Consider the following 18,278-nt stretch of genomic DNA (forward strand, 5'->3'; position numbering starts at 1 on the left):
CTTCATAATACAAGATTATGTATAAATAAATATGCTGTGGTATTTCCAAACTCACTGTATAATATCTGTGGTTAAAAAGACTTGTAGAATTAAAAAAAAAAAAAAAGCAGAGAATGTGGCTAATTAGGTCTGCTCTTGTTCAAATAGGAATTTTTCTCATATTATTTCTATTGTACTTATTATGAATCCTCTAAAAATAGTCTTATCTGCCATTATGTTAATGAAATCAATGAAAACAAACCTTATTTAAATCAGGAACACTTTTCATTCTTCGAGTATACTGGGATTTTTATTTATTTGCTTTCAGGTACACAATCTGTTTTCCTCTTTAATACAGTTATGTAATGAATGCCTCTATAAAAGATTTTTAAAATTACTAACTAGGTAACTATGTGTAAAGACTGTGGGATACTGAAAGTGGTTACAATGGGAATTTATGACACAATCTCTCTGAGATTGAATGTAAATTCTGCTAGATTAGAGCCCATGTCTGTGATATTATGTTTCCAATTCCTATTCTCAACTGCTTTTTTCAAGATCATAGGTAACTTACTTTCTGGAATACCATTCACTTAACAAGTATTTACAAAGTATTTGCTATATGTAAAGCACTTAGGAGTTTTAAAGTACTCTACAGAAACAGGAGTTTCTTTACGCCAGGAAAGTTTGCTATAAGGAGAGTTCTATTTATCTATTTTGTTTTACAACACTAAAGACTCACCATTTAAAACAAATACATCAGTTCTCTTTATTTGTGGTAGCTACATTTTGTAAAGTCACTGCAAACACTGAATTAGCAAATACTGAGTCACTGTTCCTGGGGGAAATAACAGGGTTGGGTTACTGTGTGTCTCTGGTCACAACATGTTCTTCAACTGATCGATACATAACCTTGTTTTATGTGTGTTGTTCCTTTTGATTTTTATTTATTTACTTACTTATATATTTATTTAGAGTCAGAGCATGTGCACATGTGCATGGGGAAGGTAGAGGGAGAGAGATAATCTCAAGAAGGCTCCATGCCTAGTGTGGAGCTTGACCAGGACTTGATCTCACAATCCTGAGATCATGACCTAAGCCGATCAAGAATCAAGATACAAGAGTCAGACATTCAACTGACTGAGCCACCCAGGCGCCCCATATGTGCATTTCTTTTTAAAGATGGCACTTCAGCACTACTCTTGGGAGCCATTTTGAACACCAAATCATCAAAAAAACATGAAAAGTATAGCACTAAACAGACTTGGAGAAGTCACTTGTTTATAGTAAGAGTGGAGAAACAAGAAGGTACAGCATTGCTGAAAATGTGCATTTTGGAGAAATCAAATTTTCTGTAGCTCTGCATATGTCCATGAGAGCACTGCTGAGTACTGACTTTGGAGTTACAAATAAATTGTAGAAAGCAAGCAAAACTGCAAATACAGAATCTGCAAATAATGAGGATCAACTGTATATGAGTCAAATATTTCAGCATAGTCCCTGACTTGATTATCACCAAAAGACAGAGATCTGGAAAGCTCTAACAAATATTCTTCAGTTACTATATGCAAATCTAAAAAGTTTTGGACTATACTACTTCATGAAGTAAGATGTCTAAAGCATTTATAAGTTGGTATTGTTAAAAATATTATTTCCTGGAGGAGGGGCAAGATGGCGGAAGAGCAGGGTCCCCAAATCGCCTGTCCCCACCAAATTACCTAGATAACCTTCAAACCATCCTGAAAATCTACGAATTCGGCCTGAGATGTAAAGAGAGACCAGCTGGAACGCTACAGTGAGAAGAGTCCGCGCTTCTATCAAGGTAGGAAGACGGGGAAAAAGAAATAAAGGAACAAAAGGCCTCCGAGGGGGAGGGGCCCCGCGAGGAGCCGGGCTGAGGGCCGGGGCGAGTGTCCCCAGGACAGGAGAGCCCTGTCCCGGAGGAGCAGGAGCTGCACCAACCTTCCCGGGCGGGCGGAAAGGGGCTCGCAGGGAGGTGGAGCAGGACCCAGGAGGGCGGGGATGCCCTCGGGCTCCCGGGGACACTAACAGACACCTGCGCCCGCGGAGAGTGCTCCGAGCTCCCTAAGGGCTGCAGCGCGCACGGCGGGACCGACCGGAGCAGCTCGGAGGGGCTCGGGCGGCGGCTCCGCGGAGGGGGCTGCGGGGCGGGAGCGCGAATCCAACAGCGCAGGCCCCGGAGCACAGGGCGCCGGGACACAGCCCAGGATCCGGCCTCCCCCGGGACAGGCAGAGGCCGGGAGGGCCCGAGACAGCGAGGACGCTCCTGCCCCGAGCTGAGCAGATCAGCGGCCCCGCCCCGGAGCCTCCAGGCCCTGCGGACGGAGAGCCGAGAGCCCCGAGCCCCGTAGTTCCTGCGGAGGCTAAATCCAGGCTTCCAGAGTTGCCATAGCAACTGCGGCTGTTCCTCCTGGGGCCCCACGGGGTAAACAACCCCCGCTGAGCCCTGCAGCAGGCAGGGGCAGAGCAGCTCCCCCAAGTGCTAACACCTGAGAATCAGCACAGCAGGCCCCTCCCCCAGAAGACCAGCTGGACGGACCAGTGATACTCCCCCGTGTTCCAATACAACTTGTTTTTGGCCACTCTGCACTGAGCAAAATGACTAGAAGGAAAACCTCACCTCAAAAGAAAGAATCAGAAACAGCCCTCTCTCCCACAGAGCTACAAAATCTGGATTACACTTCAATGTCAGAAAGCCAATTCAGAAGCACTATTATACAGCTACTGGTGGCTCTAGAAAAAAGCATTAAGGACTCACGAGACTTCATGACTGCAGAATTTAGATCCAATCAGGCAGAAATTAAAAATCAATTGAATGAGATGCAATCCAAACTAGAAGTCCTAACGACGAGGGTTAACGAGGTGGAAGAACGAGTGAGTGACATAGAAGACAAGTTAATGGCAAAGAGGGAAACTGAGGAAAAAAGAGACAATCAATTAAGGGACCATGAAGACAGATTAAGGCAAATAAATGACAGTCTAAGGAAGAAAAACCTACGTTTAATTGGGGTTCCCGAGGGCGCCGAAAGGGCCAGAGGGCCAGAATATGTATTTGAACAAATCCTAGCTGAAAACTTTCCCAATCTGGGAAGGGAAACAGGCATTCAGATCCAGGAAATAGAGAGATCCCCCCTAAAATCAATAAAAACCGTTCAACACCTCGACATTTAATAGTGAAGCTTGCAAATTCCAAAGATAAAGAGAAGATCCTTAAAGCAGCAAGAGACAAGAAGTCCCTGACTTTCATGGGGAGGAATATTAGGGTAACAGCAGACCTCTCCACAGAGACGTGGCAGGCCAGAAAGGGCTGGCAGGATATATTCAGGGTCCTAAATGAGAAGAACATGCAACCAAGAATACTCTATCCAGCAAGGCTCTCATTCAAAATGGAAGGAGAGATAAAGAGCTTCCAAGACAGGCAGGAACTGAAAGAATATGTGACCTCCAAACCAGCTCTGCAAGAAATTTTAAGGGGGACTCTTAAAACTCCCCTTTAAGAAGAAGTTCAGTGGAACAATCCACAAAAACAAGGACTAAATAGATATCATGATGACACTAAACTCATATCTGTCAATAGTAACTCTGAACGTGAATGGGCTTAATGACCCCATCAAAAGGCGCAGGGTTTCAGACTGGATAAAAAAGCAGGACCCATCTATTTGCTGTCTACAAGAGACTCATTTTAGACAGAAGGACACCTACAACCTGAAAATAAAAGGTTGGAGAACCATTTACCATTCAAATGGTTCTCAAAATATACCCTAAAAACTATAGAACACTTCTGAAAGAAATTGAGGAAGACACAAAGAGATGGAAAAATATTCCATGCTCATGGATTGGCAGAATTAATATTGTGAAAATGTCAATGTTACCCAGGGCAATTTACACGTATAATGCAATCCCTATCAAAATACCATGGACTTTCTTCAGAGACTTAGAACAAATTATTTTAAGATTTGTGTGGAATCAGAAAAGACCCCAAACAGCCAGCCAGGGGAATTTTAAAAAAGAAAACCATATCTGGGGGCATCACAATGCCAGATTTCAGGTTGTACTACAAAGCTGTGTTCATCAAGACAGTGTGGTACTGGCACAAAAACAGACATATAGATCAATGGAACAGAACAGAGAACCCAGAAGTGGACCCTGAACTTTATGGTCAACTAATATACGATAAAGGAGGAAAGACGATCCACTGGAAGAAAGACACTCTCTTCAATAAATGGTGCTGGGAAAATTGGACATCCACATGCAGAAGAATGAAACTGGACCACTCTCTTGCACCATACACAAAGATAAACTCAAAATAGATGAAAGATCTAAATGTGAGACAAGATTCCATCAAAATCCCAGAGGAGAACTCAGGCAACACCCTTTTTGAACTTGGCCACAGCAACCGGAGAAGGACAAACAGTGTATGCTCTCATTCATTTGGGGAATATGAATAATAGTGAAAGGGAATATAGGGGAAGGGAGAAGAAATGTGTGAGAAATATCAGAAAGGGAGACAGAACATAAAGACTTCTAACTCTGGGAAATGAACTAGGGGTGGTGGAGGGGGAGGAGGGCGGGGGGTGGGGGTGAATGGGTGACGGGCACTGAGGGGTACACTTGACTGGATGAGCACTGGGTGTTATTCTGTATGTTGGTAAATTGAACACCAATAAAAATTAATTTATAAAATTAAAAAAAATAAAAAATAAAAATATTATTTCCATATCATTTCCTACCTGATATATTCTAAAAGGGATATAACGAAATCCATTTTCTTCTGCAGGATATTCCATGAGTTTCCGGTTGATGGCCCAAAATTGGTCAAATCTGTCTGTAATGATAAATTATCTGTTATTTAAAATGATCATTATAATTTAAAACCTTTCATGAAGAAATGAAAGTTGTTAAACATCCTCTTAGACGTTTTTGAAAAAGCTTCATTTGTATATTATTTATTCTTAAACTTATCTTTCCATAACTAAACATAAAGCAAAATATAAAATAAGCATTTCTACATTATTGCCCCTACTTCTTAGATATTTGCATAGACATTTCATCTCATAAGAGAAACCCTGAACAGATATGACTACTTGTGTCATCAAGACAAAAAACATCAGACAGGGATGAATGTCTAGATTCCTTGTCCTATTCCTACTGTCTAAACAATAAAAGGACAGCTTCAAGTGATCTAAACTTTAACCAGAACTTATTTAAAGAAAATCAAAACACTAAATACAATAAATATTAAGTAGCAAAAAAGACAAAACTACAGGAAAGGGTTTGAAGGAAATGTGGAATTGACACTTAAGCAGTAACTATCAATTGTAGCTTAATCTCAGTGACTAAATAACTCCTTTTTAAATTTTTCAGGCTCAATTAAAAAGAAACCAATTTATCTGGTAACTGTTTAACTGCCATATGGTACTATGTTTTCAGAAACTGTCAAACTGTTTTCCAAAGAGGTTGTATCACTTTACATTCCCATCAGCAATGTACAAGGATTCTAACTTGTCCACATCCATGTCTACAATTGTTACTGCCTTTTTTTTTTTTTTTAAAGATTTACTTATTTATTTTGGAGAGAAATACACACAAGTGGGGGAGGGGCAGTGGGGAGGAATAGAGAGAGGGGGAGAGAATCCTCAAGCAGACTCCTCACCAAACATAGAGTCCAATGTGAGGCTTGATTCCCAGGACCCCAAGATCAGGACCTGAGCCAAAATCAAGAGTTGGTGGCTTCATGGACTGTGCCACCGAAGCACCTCCCCATCCTTTTTATTAGAGGCACACTAGTGGGTCTGAAATGTTATCTCCTTATGGTTTTTTTTTTTTTAAGATTTATTCATTTGAGAGAAAGAGCGAGAGTATGAGAGTGGGGTGAGGGGTAGAGAAAGGATCTCCAGCAGACTGCACTGAGTGTTGAGCCTCATTTGAGGCTTGATCTCAAGACCCTGAGATCACAACCTGAGCCAAAATCAAAAGTAGTTAGATGCTCAGTTGATTGAACCACTCAGGAACCCCTCTCTTAATGGTTTTGACTAGCATTTCTCTAATGAGAAATTATGTTGAGCATCTTTTGTTTACTGGCCATTTATTTATTTATTTTGGTGAAATGTCTTCAAATCCTTTGTCTCCTTTCTAACTGCGTTGTCGTTTTTACTGTTAAGATTTTTTTTTTAATGTATTCTGGTCACAAGCCCCTTACTGATAAATCTCTACAATATTTTTCCCATTCTGTTGTTTTTTTAGCTTAACTACTTTTTGATTTACCCAGAATCCAATCTTAAAATTATTTTTTATACTTAGTAATTTATTTCAGAATCAAATCTCTGTAAAGCACATGAATAGCACCAGAATTTCAGATATCATCTTGGTATTAAATCACATTCCCTACTACTAGACTCATCTCAATCCAAATTACTGCCAGTGTATTGATACCACTTAGGTCACCATAATCATATAAAAGAATAAACTTTAGTTATTTCTTCTATCCCTGTCCTAGAAGACTGTGACAGTCTCTAGCCCTTCTCTACGCTCATCCTCGACTTCAATCTGGGAGTTCATATTGTATCAGAACTGGCAGGATAGGTAATTCAGAATCCAGTTAGTCTAATGTAATGTCACAGATGATAACAAAGTCCTAAATTGTTAAGAGTTTCATGAAGAACTAAGACCAGACTCAGTCTTCTGATTCAAAGCCCACAACCGTTTTCAACAGTTGCAACCACAAAACTGCATCTTAATGCTAAGAGTAGCTCCTTTAACCACAGACCTTTCATATATGAATCAATTATTCTTTCAATGCTTTTTAAAAAGTATCTTTCTATCATCAAGTATCAAGCAAGAATGTGATAGCTAAATAAAATGATTCTTCATGATACCTCAAATTTTACTCACTGTCTTACCATCAAATCTCTAGTATCTACCAAAGTGCATGCATAACATATGTTTTTAAGTCAAAGAATGAACAAGAAAATACTACATATATAACTTTTGAGAACATTTTGGGTTCCAATCCTAGGTATGCTACAAAATAGCTACATGACTAGAAACAAATCAACTGAAAATTAATTCACTTATAAAAGAAATAAAGAGGTTCAATTAAATAGTTCCTAATACGTCTTCCAAAACCAAAATTTTATAATTGAGACATCCTCTTTTATTAAAATGGCATTTGCAAAACCACAAGCAAATCTTTATTTATTTATTAGAAGATTTTATTTATTCATGAGAGACACTGAGAGAGAGAGGCAGAGACATAGGCAGAGAGAGAAGCAAGCTCCATGTAAGGAGCCCAATGTGGGACTTGATCCCAGCCCTGAGCCAAAGGCAGACACTCAACCGCTAAGCTACCTAGGCATCTCACAAATCTTTATTACAAGACAGAACTAGATTGTTTTTAATAATGTTTTTTAAAAGCAGCAGTTCTTAACCAGAAGAGATTTATGCTCATCAGTGGGTCTGGAGACATTTTCGGTTGTCACAACTGTTTATGTGTGATACTAGCATCTAGTGAGTAGAGGCCAGGTATGCTGCCAAACATACATATGTGCCAAACATACGCACAGAACAACTCCCCACAACCAAGAATTATCTGACCCAAAATGTCAGTAGGGCTAAAGGAAAGGAAGCAAACACAAATGATAAGAAGTACAGAAAGGTAATCAGTAAAAAGTTTTTATACACCTGAATGGCAAAAAAGATAAAACTGGAAAAAGAATCATTATTGTGCCCATTATCAATTTAATGACTCTTAGCTTCAAATTCACCCTTTAATATATGTCCTGCCATAACAGACACAATTGAAGCATTTCTTTTTTTTGCTTTCTTTGAGAGAAACAGAGAGACGTGCGTGCACATGCGGGTGTGCACACATGTGAACTGCAGTGGAGAGGGGCAGAGGGAGAGAATCTTAAGCAGCTCCATGCCCAGCATAGAGCCCAATGTGAGGCTCGATCGCATGTCTCTGAGATCATGACGTGAGCTGAAACCATGCTTAGCTGAATGAGCCACCCAGGTGCTCCTGAAGCATTTCTACTCTTAGAACTACATTACGCTTTCTCAGTAGAAGGCGAAAAGGACAGTGCAGGGAAAAAGAGGCTCCTGTTTGTACAGGCCCACTGAAGACGCCTAGACTCTGTTAGCCCCTGATTTCCTCAGGAGGCCTACGTGGGTGGCTTACCTGCAACTTCCCATACAGCTGCCACACCCTCCACATGCCCAGGCCACTTGTTGCTGGTGTCCTGCATTCCAGGTTGTCCTGACTGCCCAGTGACTGAAGACTGGCTACAGTTTGGGCAAAAGAGTGAATTTCTGTACTAATCGAGTGGACTGAACTGTATCTTCTCCAACAAGTTCTAAATCCAGCCCTGGACAGAAGATGACGTTTAGTGTGACTTTCCTCCCTTAGCCCTAGAGTATCATTTGCAGTTTTCTTACATCTTATAGTCATTCTTTTATCAGAATTTAAAAATACTTCATATGAAACTTACCCCATTTAACCCTCTGTGTGGTTTCTATCTCCTGACTGGACCCAGTCTGATACAACTATGTTTAAAGGGAATAAAGACATAATAACAGACTGTATTAATAGTAGCTTTCAATTTTCTTATAAAACTGTTATGTTACATAAAACAGGTATTTCCTCAATAATACTTTTTAAAACATTCCAACAAAGAACAATCTAGTTTTTATAAGTCAATGTTATTAACAAGACACAAATAGAAGGAACTAAAGGAAAACCAGTCCTGAGACTATTTAATCAATCATCTTTCACACTGAATTTTGTAATATCAGTATCTCTTCTATCTCCTAGTCAATAACTAAAATAAAATTGGAATTACGATGCTTTACTACCTTCCTATACATTGATGAATCAAGAACATACTGACTTGTTACCAAGCACTACTTTAAATATAACTATGCTCTAAGTTTTATAATTAAGTCATAAAATTATTTGTTTTATCAGCCATGAAAGCAATACATACAAGTAAAAGAACCTAAAAAAAAGTATAATGGTCTTTAGGTGTTTGTTTTTTAAACTATAATTATAAGTAAATATACATCAATTTCAAGAACCTTCACTTTAACTTAGTTCTAATTCTAAAACAAAACAACTAAGTAGGAGAAAATTAAAACTAGCAGTCACTTAGTTTATTCAAAGAATCAGAGAAGGGAAGATAACTTACAACCTTCTTGCCAGAGCTATTAATAATATGACTAATAAGTTGGCTTCTGTTTTTTAAATGTATTCATTTAGAAAGGCTACAAAATTAAGAATCACACAACTGAAAGTAAATCTATTTTTTTTAATAAAGATAAAAATAAAATTCCTCAAGATCTATGTGGCCACCAACTTTTCTCTGTTGCTGAATTAAGCTTTTATATTGGTCTCAGAAATTTTTAAAAATTCAGGAAAAAACATTTTATTTTTAAAAACAAAATATCTCCCTAAGAAGCTTAAGAAATAAAGTTTTCTATTCTTTGTTCCTCACATGGAAAAAAATGCAAGAAAAAAGTGACAATGTTAAATAATATATCTCTTCTTCCACTTAAGCTTTCTGAGTTAAGAACTCAAGGCAAAATAAATTTTAACATCCTAATGTCACAAACAATGTTTGTGTCTAAAAGCTCCCCAGGTGAGAGAGGACATCTAAGGGACTGCAGGGACTGCTGTTTAGCTTCAGTTCAGCAATGTGGTATTGCTGCTGGGACCCTCAAAGTTATAGGAAAGGAGATGGCCTCCACATGCAAGCTCCATCCACTTCCTAGTCTTTTAACATCTGTGATGTCAAACAGATTTATAGCATCCTGAGTGTCAGATTATGACAGCATGTAAAACACAGACTTTAAGCTTTTCTTTGAAAAGAAAATAGTTGAAAACCACGGCTTCAGAAAATTTTGCATTCATCAACAGTATTATTCAAATCACTACTACAATTGGCCTTGTAATATATTTAGTGTTTTGACCAGAGGTTTTCAAAATACATAACAGAAAGTATATCCAATTATAAACCTATTTGAATTAATTTCTTCATATGTAATATGTAAATATCTTTGTAAAGCAAAACAAAAAAATGAATTATTTGGCAGGTTGTCAAATGAAGGTACACTGAGTGTACAAATGAGTGACTTGTACAAATGAGTGACTTGTATTTCAAACTCATTTGTCTTCTAAGTCAAGTCAAATTAAGAGAATCCTAGGTTAATAGGGTGTTCAGCTGAACCATGACAGGGAGCATTCTCTGTGGCAACACATTCACTGGTGCTTGGATGCTGCTCAACAAACTACACCCACCCATTTCTATGAGCCCTTCTCTTTCAGGTTTAAAGTTACTGAGCTATATCTGGTGTGGAGGCCCTACCTAAACCAAAGAAGCCTTTGGAAGGCTTCAGGGTCCCTGAGAATTCATCATGAAGATAGACGAAAGCAAATCCCTAATCCTGCACATAAAAACTCATCTTGGCAGGAGGATTGTACCCTAGGGAATCTGTTGTTTCAATGAATCAAAAGAGTAATAAAACCTCTCAGGATCTCAGGAAAATTTCAACCTGGACTATCAATTGTCTCATAATAAACTGAGAAATGACATTTACTCCTTTGCCCTATAATAGAAGTGCTACCGTCTGGAAAACTGACATCAAGGAAAGTAATTAGGTGCTCCTAAAGTCCTCTGAGATTTCACTGCCCATTACTTACTAAACACTGTCTGTTTACTTACTAAACTCTGAGTCATGATTTTTCTTTTCTGTCCCTAGAAAACACCAAGCTTGGTCCTATATCATAGGTTAGAATCCTTGCTTTTCTTATCTTCACATAGCTGCTGCTTTCTCATCATTCAAGTCACAACAGAAGTACCACCACCTCCTCAGTGATCCTCTTAATTCAAACTAAGGCATTGTATTTTCTACATTTTTCATTATTTGAAATTACCCAATTCACATGTGTAATTATTTCTTGCCTCTCTCCCCAAACTAAACATAGGTTCCCCGAGGGCAAAACTTTTGTCTTCAGTCCTAGAAAGTTCCTGGCACAAAGCAGATGCTCAATGTTTAAGCAACTAACTAATCGCATGACTGATTGATTTAGGGAATAGGGGAACAACAACAAGAAGGAATCCCAAATGTAGCATGGCATGGTGGGAAAAGCAGAGACTGGGGCCACACTGCTTGGGTTTGTTTCCTAGCCTTGCCATTTAATAGCCACTGAAGTTTGAGTAAGATACTTTTAAACTTTGTGTTCCAATTTCCTGTATACGGAACTATCTGTAAAGATATTAATAGTACATATTCATAAAGTCATTGGAAGAAATAAATTAGTTAATACATGCAAAATACAACAGTATCTGGCACAAACTAAGTGCGACAGAGGTGATCTCTTATGCTGCCTCAAGAGTCAACAAAGGAAGACACTACTGAGCTTCCAGATTCAGCAACAAGGTAAGTGAACTGTCAAAACCAGTATGGGAAAATGGTTCTGCCAAAACCTCATCATCACAAGACTGCTAGAGCATTCAGTTTGGCTCAGGGCCATAGAGTTTACGCCACTCACGTCAAATTCTATGTGAATGCTGTCTCCTGGAGTTATGCAACTGAGCGGTCTTTGTTAACCAGGTGGGAAAATTGAGTGCCATAATACAATCCAGCTGCAACACTATACAATACCAAATTCCCTTCATGTCCCCCTTTGCTTCCTCCAACCATTACAACTACCATATAAGCCCTATCTTCTCATGATGTGTAAATAATTTAGTTACCATTTACCTTCCATCAATTTTGACTGCATTAATCTTCAGAAATGGTGAAGTGAAATAGTGAAATGGCAGGGGCAGGGATGGTAGTCCAAGAACATCTAAGTCAACATCCGAGTCCTCAAGTCTTGGCAGGCTAGTCTGAGTTATACTTCTACTATCTTTAAGATCTAATAACAATTCCTTCTCAACCCCTCCCTCTCCTAACATGTCTTGAAATATTACAACAGAGAGGGTAAGCATGGTGGAAAAAAAAAATGAGGGTTCTTGTTTATATGGGAAAATGAGAGGGTTAGAACTGTTAATACTTTACAGCACAGGTCTATAAACAAGACCAGTAAAAACTGGTTACTTTTATATAAATGGTTTAAAAAAACATTGCTGGAAACTTAAAACTAATATTACTAGGAATTAGAAAAAGGAGACTGTAAATTTTAATTTCAATATCATAATAACCCATAACTGCAAGTTATAACATCTCTAATGTATTCCAACAGTCAATTCCAGTAATTGACTTTATTTTTAAGTAGACAGAATTCAAGAACTATTCCAGCCAATTAAGAAAACTTTATTTCAAATTTATTTTGAAATTAGGCCAATAATTACATAAAAGGGACTCAAAATTCAAAAATTTCAAGATACTAAAAAAACTATGTGCTCATGCTAAAAATTAAAAAAAAAATGATCTTCAATTATAATTAAGTCTTCATTTAATCTAAAAGACAATCTTTAAAGTAGCTTGTTTGCCAAATAGAGATTTACAGAGCTGTAGCACAGTGGTAGGCCAAGACTAATTAACCAAATGCATCCCTGTGTAAATCACCTGTAGATTTATAACCAATAATCTGATTTATTACCTTTCAAAGCTACTGTAAATTGAGAAAATGTTTTTCTTCTTAGAATAAATTAGTTTATCACTTTCCTAAAGTCAGAGGGCCAGAAACAAATGCAACAAGCAGTAAAGCTCATTTTCACTTCAGAGAGTACACTAAAATCCTAAGACAAAACAAAAATCTAATTTAATTTTTGAGAGATGGACCAAAAAAAAGATACTCCATTATATTCATTGTATCTATGCAATGTTTACTACACAGGATATTCTGTCTTTATTCTAATCACACCCTGCACAGTTTTGAGAAAATCCATTACTCACTGACAAATAATGAAGGCTTTAAGAATGGGGGGGTGGCACTGGGGGACACCAGTGGTCAGGAGACACCATGTGCAATCCAACATTCTTCAGCTTTAGCTGCTCACTTGGATCACGTCAGGAGTTTATAAAAAGACAAATGCCAGGGACCCACTCCAGACCAATTATTTAGGATGCCTCGGCAACTGTACTTTTTAGAAACTTCCAGATGCTTCTAATATGCAGTCAGAGTTAATAACCCTCATATGTAATGGAAAATACAATCATTTTAGAACCAGAGATCCAAGTTCAAATCTTTGTCTCATCTCTTACCAGCTCTGTGAGCTCATTTCTTTGTTTTCAAAGTTGATTGTGTTTATCTAATTCATGTGAGAAATTACTGAAATAACAAATATAGAAATATCTAGGCCTAGGACATCACAAGAATTTAGTAAATGTAATACAATTCCAGGTAAATTCTGTTCTATTTCAAATCCATCTAACCTCTCCATGGTAAGTACAAAAAAAATACCCCTTCACAAAAAGTTCCCAATTTGCAAATGGTTCATACTATGAATCTCCAGTTTAATTTTAGTGAAAGAAGAGAAAAGAAGGGTAATAAAACAGTTAACAGAAGGAATGGTGTGCTCAAACAAGTTTTTACTTTGTAGGATCTGCATAAAGTTAAATCTATCAAGCTATTTATTTGCTCCTATTTATGTGCCTAATTAAGTACTGGGAGCTGTAGAGAATTAAAGAATAAAACAAGTACACCATACATTCTTTCCTTCACTTAATATGTAGATGGAGAAGCCAAACTGACATACATAACATTATCACAATTTCTAATAGGTCTGATTTGTCCTTTATCTTGCACTGACTGTACTTAATGGGTCAAACTCTCTCCAACCTACCCCATTTCATCAAATGGCAGATAACCAAGTGATGGATGCTTAAAGTAAAAAGCATGTTAAAAGTTAAGCTGGTAAAGAAGTGGTATTAAACAAAACAAACACTGAAGTGAAGCCAGAGTGGAAACCTGTGGTCCTGATTATAGTAAGACCTCAGAGGTGGGTTTATTAGTAATAACATACTTGTACAGAATTTAGCTATTTTCAAAACCCTATCTGGATTTCATATTGTTTGATTATCATAGCAACTTACTAAATAGTTAGCATCATTTACACAGGAGGAAACTGAGGTTCAAAGCAGGTAAATTATCTACCAGACATCATCAGGCCAGTAGACTCTTAGGAATATAATACCATATTCCCAGAAAACTTTCAGTTGTATTTCTATAAATAAAAACACTGCTTGCTTGGTCAAACTCCAAGTTGAGTCAATCCGTGACCTAAAATTAACAGGAATCCATGAATAGAGTAGTCATATTTTCAAAAACTCCAGAGTTCTGGACTTCAAAATTCGTGGAGTGTCAAGTATAATAGTTTAACAAGTCTTGTCTCCTTTCACAGTTGTAGATGACAAAACTGAATACACAGCAGTAGGTGCTGCAAAAATAAATACTATTTGCTTCAACATGTTCATTTAAGGCACAATTTTTCAATGAGAACAAGGAGAAATGCAATGTGATAATCAATGGAAAACATCATTCAGTTAGGAACCACTTCTTAAGACAAGGACAATGATGACTGAGACTGGAAAATTCATAGTTCAATTTTTAGCTAAAAATTAATTTATTGTACTTTCATTACCAAAACAAAGTTGATTCTTAAAATTATACACATACCTCAAAAAATAGGGCTCACCCAATATTTTATACATTACATTTTATTATTTCCTATAATGAGTTTATTTTGGACTAAATACTATTATTTTAAATGTATCCAGTAGCTTTTAGTGATAAGTGATATATACAATGTAATCTACAAAGTAAAAAATTTAATCAGGATTCCTAAGAATCCTAAGGGTAAAAATGAGATTACTAATATCTAAAATTATTCTACCAATGTTTCTCAACTTACTGATTTATAAAACAAATATCCAAACCCCACACGGTATTCTTTTGAAAGTTGTAACACCAAAAAATAAGTTATTATAAAAATACTGGTGAGAAAACTTCTAAATGTAAAGCCTTTCCACTTAACTCAGTAAAGCTATGGAATTGTCTTCTTTCTCTTCCTACTTCCTAGATATTAGATTTCCACTCACTGTCCTCTCTCTTCCATCCTTATATTTTCAGTGGACAAATATCAATACTTTTTATCTCACATAAAAATATGTAAAAGATGTTTTCATAAAATTTTATAAACCTACATAAAAATAATTTCACCTTAAAACACCTGGAAAGTCAATGCAGGTTAATACCATAATATTTGAGGAAAAAATAAATCTAAGTAGTATATTAAAACCAAGAAGCTAATTTAAGAAAAAGAGCCACAAAATCTTGAAGTGTAGCTTCCTGTGTGGCTCATAGTAATTGAAAATGAAGCCTTTTTGGCTAATTTTTAAATGAAATGAACTGCAATTAAAAATGCCATTTGGGGGATCCCTGGGTGGCGCAGCGGTTTAGCGCCTGCCTTTGGCCCAGGGCGCTATCCTGGAGACCCAGGATCGAATCCCACGTCGGGCTCCCGGTGCATGGAGCCTGCTTCTCCCTCTGCCTATGTCTCTGCCTCTCTCTCTCTCTCTCTGACTATCATAAATAAATAAAAATTAAAAAAAAAATGCCATTTGGGATATTTTATTGATACCCTTCTACTAGGAAAGAAAGAAACAAACTAGACGTCAAAAAAGCCCAGGAATCAAGGAGAGCTTGGATCTTAAAAGGATCTTGTGGCAAGTAATGCTTCTTACGTAGAAAGCCACTTTAAGATAATAATCAAGACCCGACTGAACACACTGCATTTTAGATGAAAAAATTTGTTTATTTTGCACTCATGTTTTTATGAGCCATTTCTTCTCTAGTTTTGGGGTTAAAATCTTGCAACTCTCAGAATGCTAATTAAAACACTGGCATAGTTTAACAATATTTAAATGTGATTTTCACATAAAGAATTTCTGAATCTTCTGCAGTTTCTAAAGCAATGAGAGAAGAGACATGCAATGAATAAAAAGAAATTAGCACTGCTATAGAGCCATACTCATTTCTTTTGTTCAAGGACATCATTAATACACAGAAATCTGGCATCCAAAAGTCATTACCACAGCCACTAAACAAAACTCGTCTGCAGAAATGGAATAAACAGAATGTCATGGGGATGGGGGTAGGAGAGTAGGTAGGGGAGAAGGGGCTTGAAATTCTGAAATTTTCAAAAACGTGAACAAAAGAGGTGTCTGGGAATAGGTAAACACACTGGTCAGCATTAATTACAAATTGTTCGACTAAAATGTAAATATCTGGCCATCCAGACCCTAGAAAGACAATGAAGGAATGGGTAAGAGACTAGGTCAAATTAAATGAGAGGTAAGAGAAAGGGAAAGAAGTGCTGAGATATGCGGAACTATATCAAGTGCCACACAGAGAGTTGGTGAAGGAGATTTAAGGGAGCAAGAGGGAAAAGGAAAAATACAGAAGACACATGTTACTTTTAAAAATGTAAGCACAATTAGTCTCACTGAAAGGACAGCATTCTATTTACTCGTTTGTCATTTAATAGTCACTACAGCAAAAATAAAATAATCATCATTGAAAAACAATTATGGCTAAGTTATAATATCAAGTTCACATGGTAAGAAGAGTTAACTGGTTAAAATAACTCTAACTCATTTATATACCAAATTCCTTTTGTTCCAAATACACCCTAAAGGAGTCCCTGTAACAAGTGAACATCCTAGTTCTCAAAGGTTGGGCTGGTGAAACAGACAAGACACTTCCTAAATGCGTTGGTCCAGGCGACAGACCTTCAAACATGTCTTGCAACCGAGAATGATAATTCATGTGAAGTGTCCAGCACAGAAACTGGGTATTCAATAAGTGACCACTGCTCCTGTAGAGAAGCAGTTTTATCTGTGAACTCTGTGGTTAATAGAGCAGTGGTTGCTAGAGCAGTGGTTCTCAACTGGGTCAATTTTGTCCCTGAGGGGATATTTTGCAATGTCTGGAGATATTTTTTAATGTCATGATAGAGAGTGGGGAGTAGTATGCTACTGGCATATCTAGTGAGTGGGTAGAAAGACCAGGAATGCTGCCAAACACCCCACAATGCGTAAGATAGCTCCCTCCCTGCCACTGCCCTAACACCAAAAGAAAAATCCACTCCAAAATATCTATACTGCTAAGGTTGAGAAATCCCACTTCAGAGCAGTGGTTCTCAAACTTCAGTGCATCACAATCATCTGGAGGGCTTGTGGAATCACAGGTTGTTGGGACCTTTTGCTGGGACCCCAGAGTTTCTGATCTAGTTGGTCTAAGGTACACTTCTAATCAGTCCCTGGGGAATGCTAATGCTTCTGACCCAACTGTCAACACTTAGAGAAACCATACTCTTAAGAAAAGTAATGAGGAGCTAATGAAAAAAACAATAAAATATTAGGAAAGTATGTACCTCTGGGGTTTTCTCTTTGCTTAAATCATGATATTAAGTTTCAACATAAAATATTCATTTAAAAACAAAATAAGCTACTTATGCATATATACCTGCATGTCTATAATTTTCTTTTTAAGAGGAATTGTGTTGTAAATTTAAATAGTAATGGCAGGTCATGACTCCAACAGTGAAAATCATTTATGAGACAGATATTTGCCTGCATTTCCTTTATATAGTGAAGGAAAAGCTTCTTAAACCTTTCCACACTTACTTTATAGGAAAAAAAAATGATAGTATGTTAGGAGGTATAAATTTTTAGAAAGTCTTTTAACTGGATCAATTATAAATAAAAGATATGATAGAGCAGTCATTTTACTGTAGATGGTTTGAAATTAAAAGGACATTACAAACTAAATTTTCATGTTTCTATAATGCTAAGAATTCACTACAAGCATTTTCAATTATTTTTTTAAATTTTTTTTAAATTTTTATTTATTTATGATAGTCACACACAGAGAGAGAGAGGCAGAGACACAGGCAGAGGGAGAAACAGGCTCCATGCACCGGGAGCCCGACGTGGGATTCGATCCCAGGTCTCCAGGATCGCGCCCTGGGCCAAAGGCAGGTGCTAAACCGCTGCGCCACCCAGGGTTCCCAGCATTTTCAATTATTAATCAGAGTTTAGACAACCTAGTTATACGGATTTATACATATATCAACTGTATCTCATATGCTAAAAATATTCCCTACCACTGGTGAACTCTGGGACATACAACCATTCACTGTTATTAATGGACTCTTTCCAATAAACTTATGCTAGGATAATGTGTACTATATTATGAAATAACTGTCTAAATGTTTTCACCAAGTTTTATTATCCATGATGTTCACTGCCAAGTCTACCCAAAGAACTGTAGG

The 18,278-nt window shown here is 37.4% G+C and overlaps 1 protein-coding gene across 4 annotated transcripts in view; it reads right to left on the reverse strand.

Moving 5' to 3' along the window:
* ATG5 (autophagy related 5) overlaps nt 1–18,278 on the reverse strand; it is a 126,228-nt gene that overhangs the window by 49,238 nt on the left and 58,712 nt on the right. For all 4 annotated transcript variants that reach the window (XM_055330432.1, XM_055330433.1, XM_055330435.1 and 1 more), the window contains one exon: nt 4,731–4,825. In XM_055330432.1, the coding sequence (XP_055186407.1) occupies nt 4,731–4,825 (95 nt within the window). The remainder of the gene's footprint in view (nt 1–4,730; nt 4,826–18,278) is intronic.

The sequence above is a fragment of the Nyctereutes procyonoides genome, unplaced genomic scaffold, assembly GCF_905146905.1.
Source record: "Nyctereutes procyonoides isolate TBG_1078 unplaced genomic scaffold, NYPRO_anot_genome, whole genome shotgun sequence".
NCBI classification, from domain to species: domain Eukaryota; kingdom Metazoa; phylum Chordata; class Mammalia; order Carnivora; family Canidae; genus Nyctereutes; species Nyctereutes procyonoides.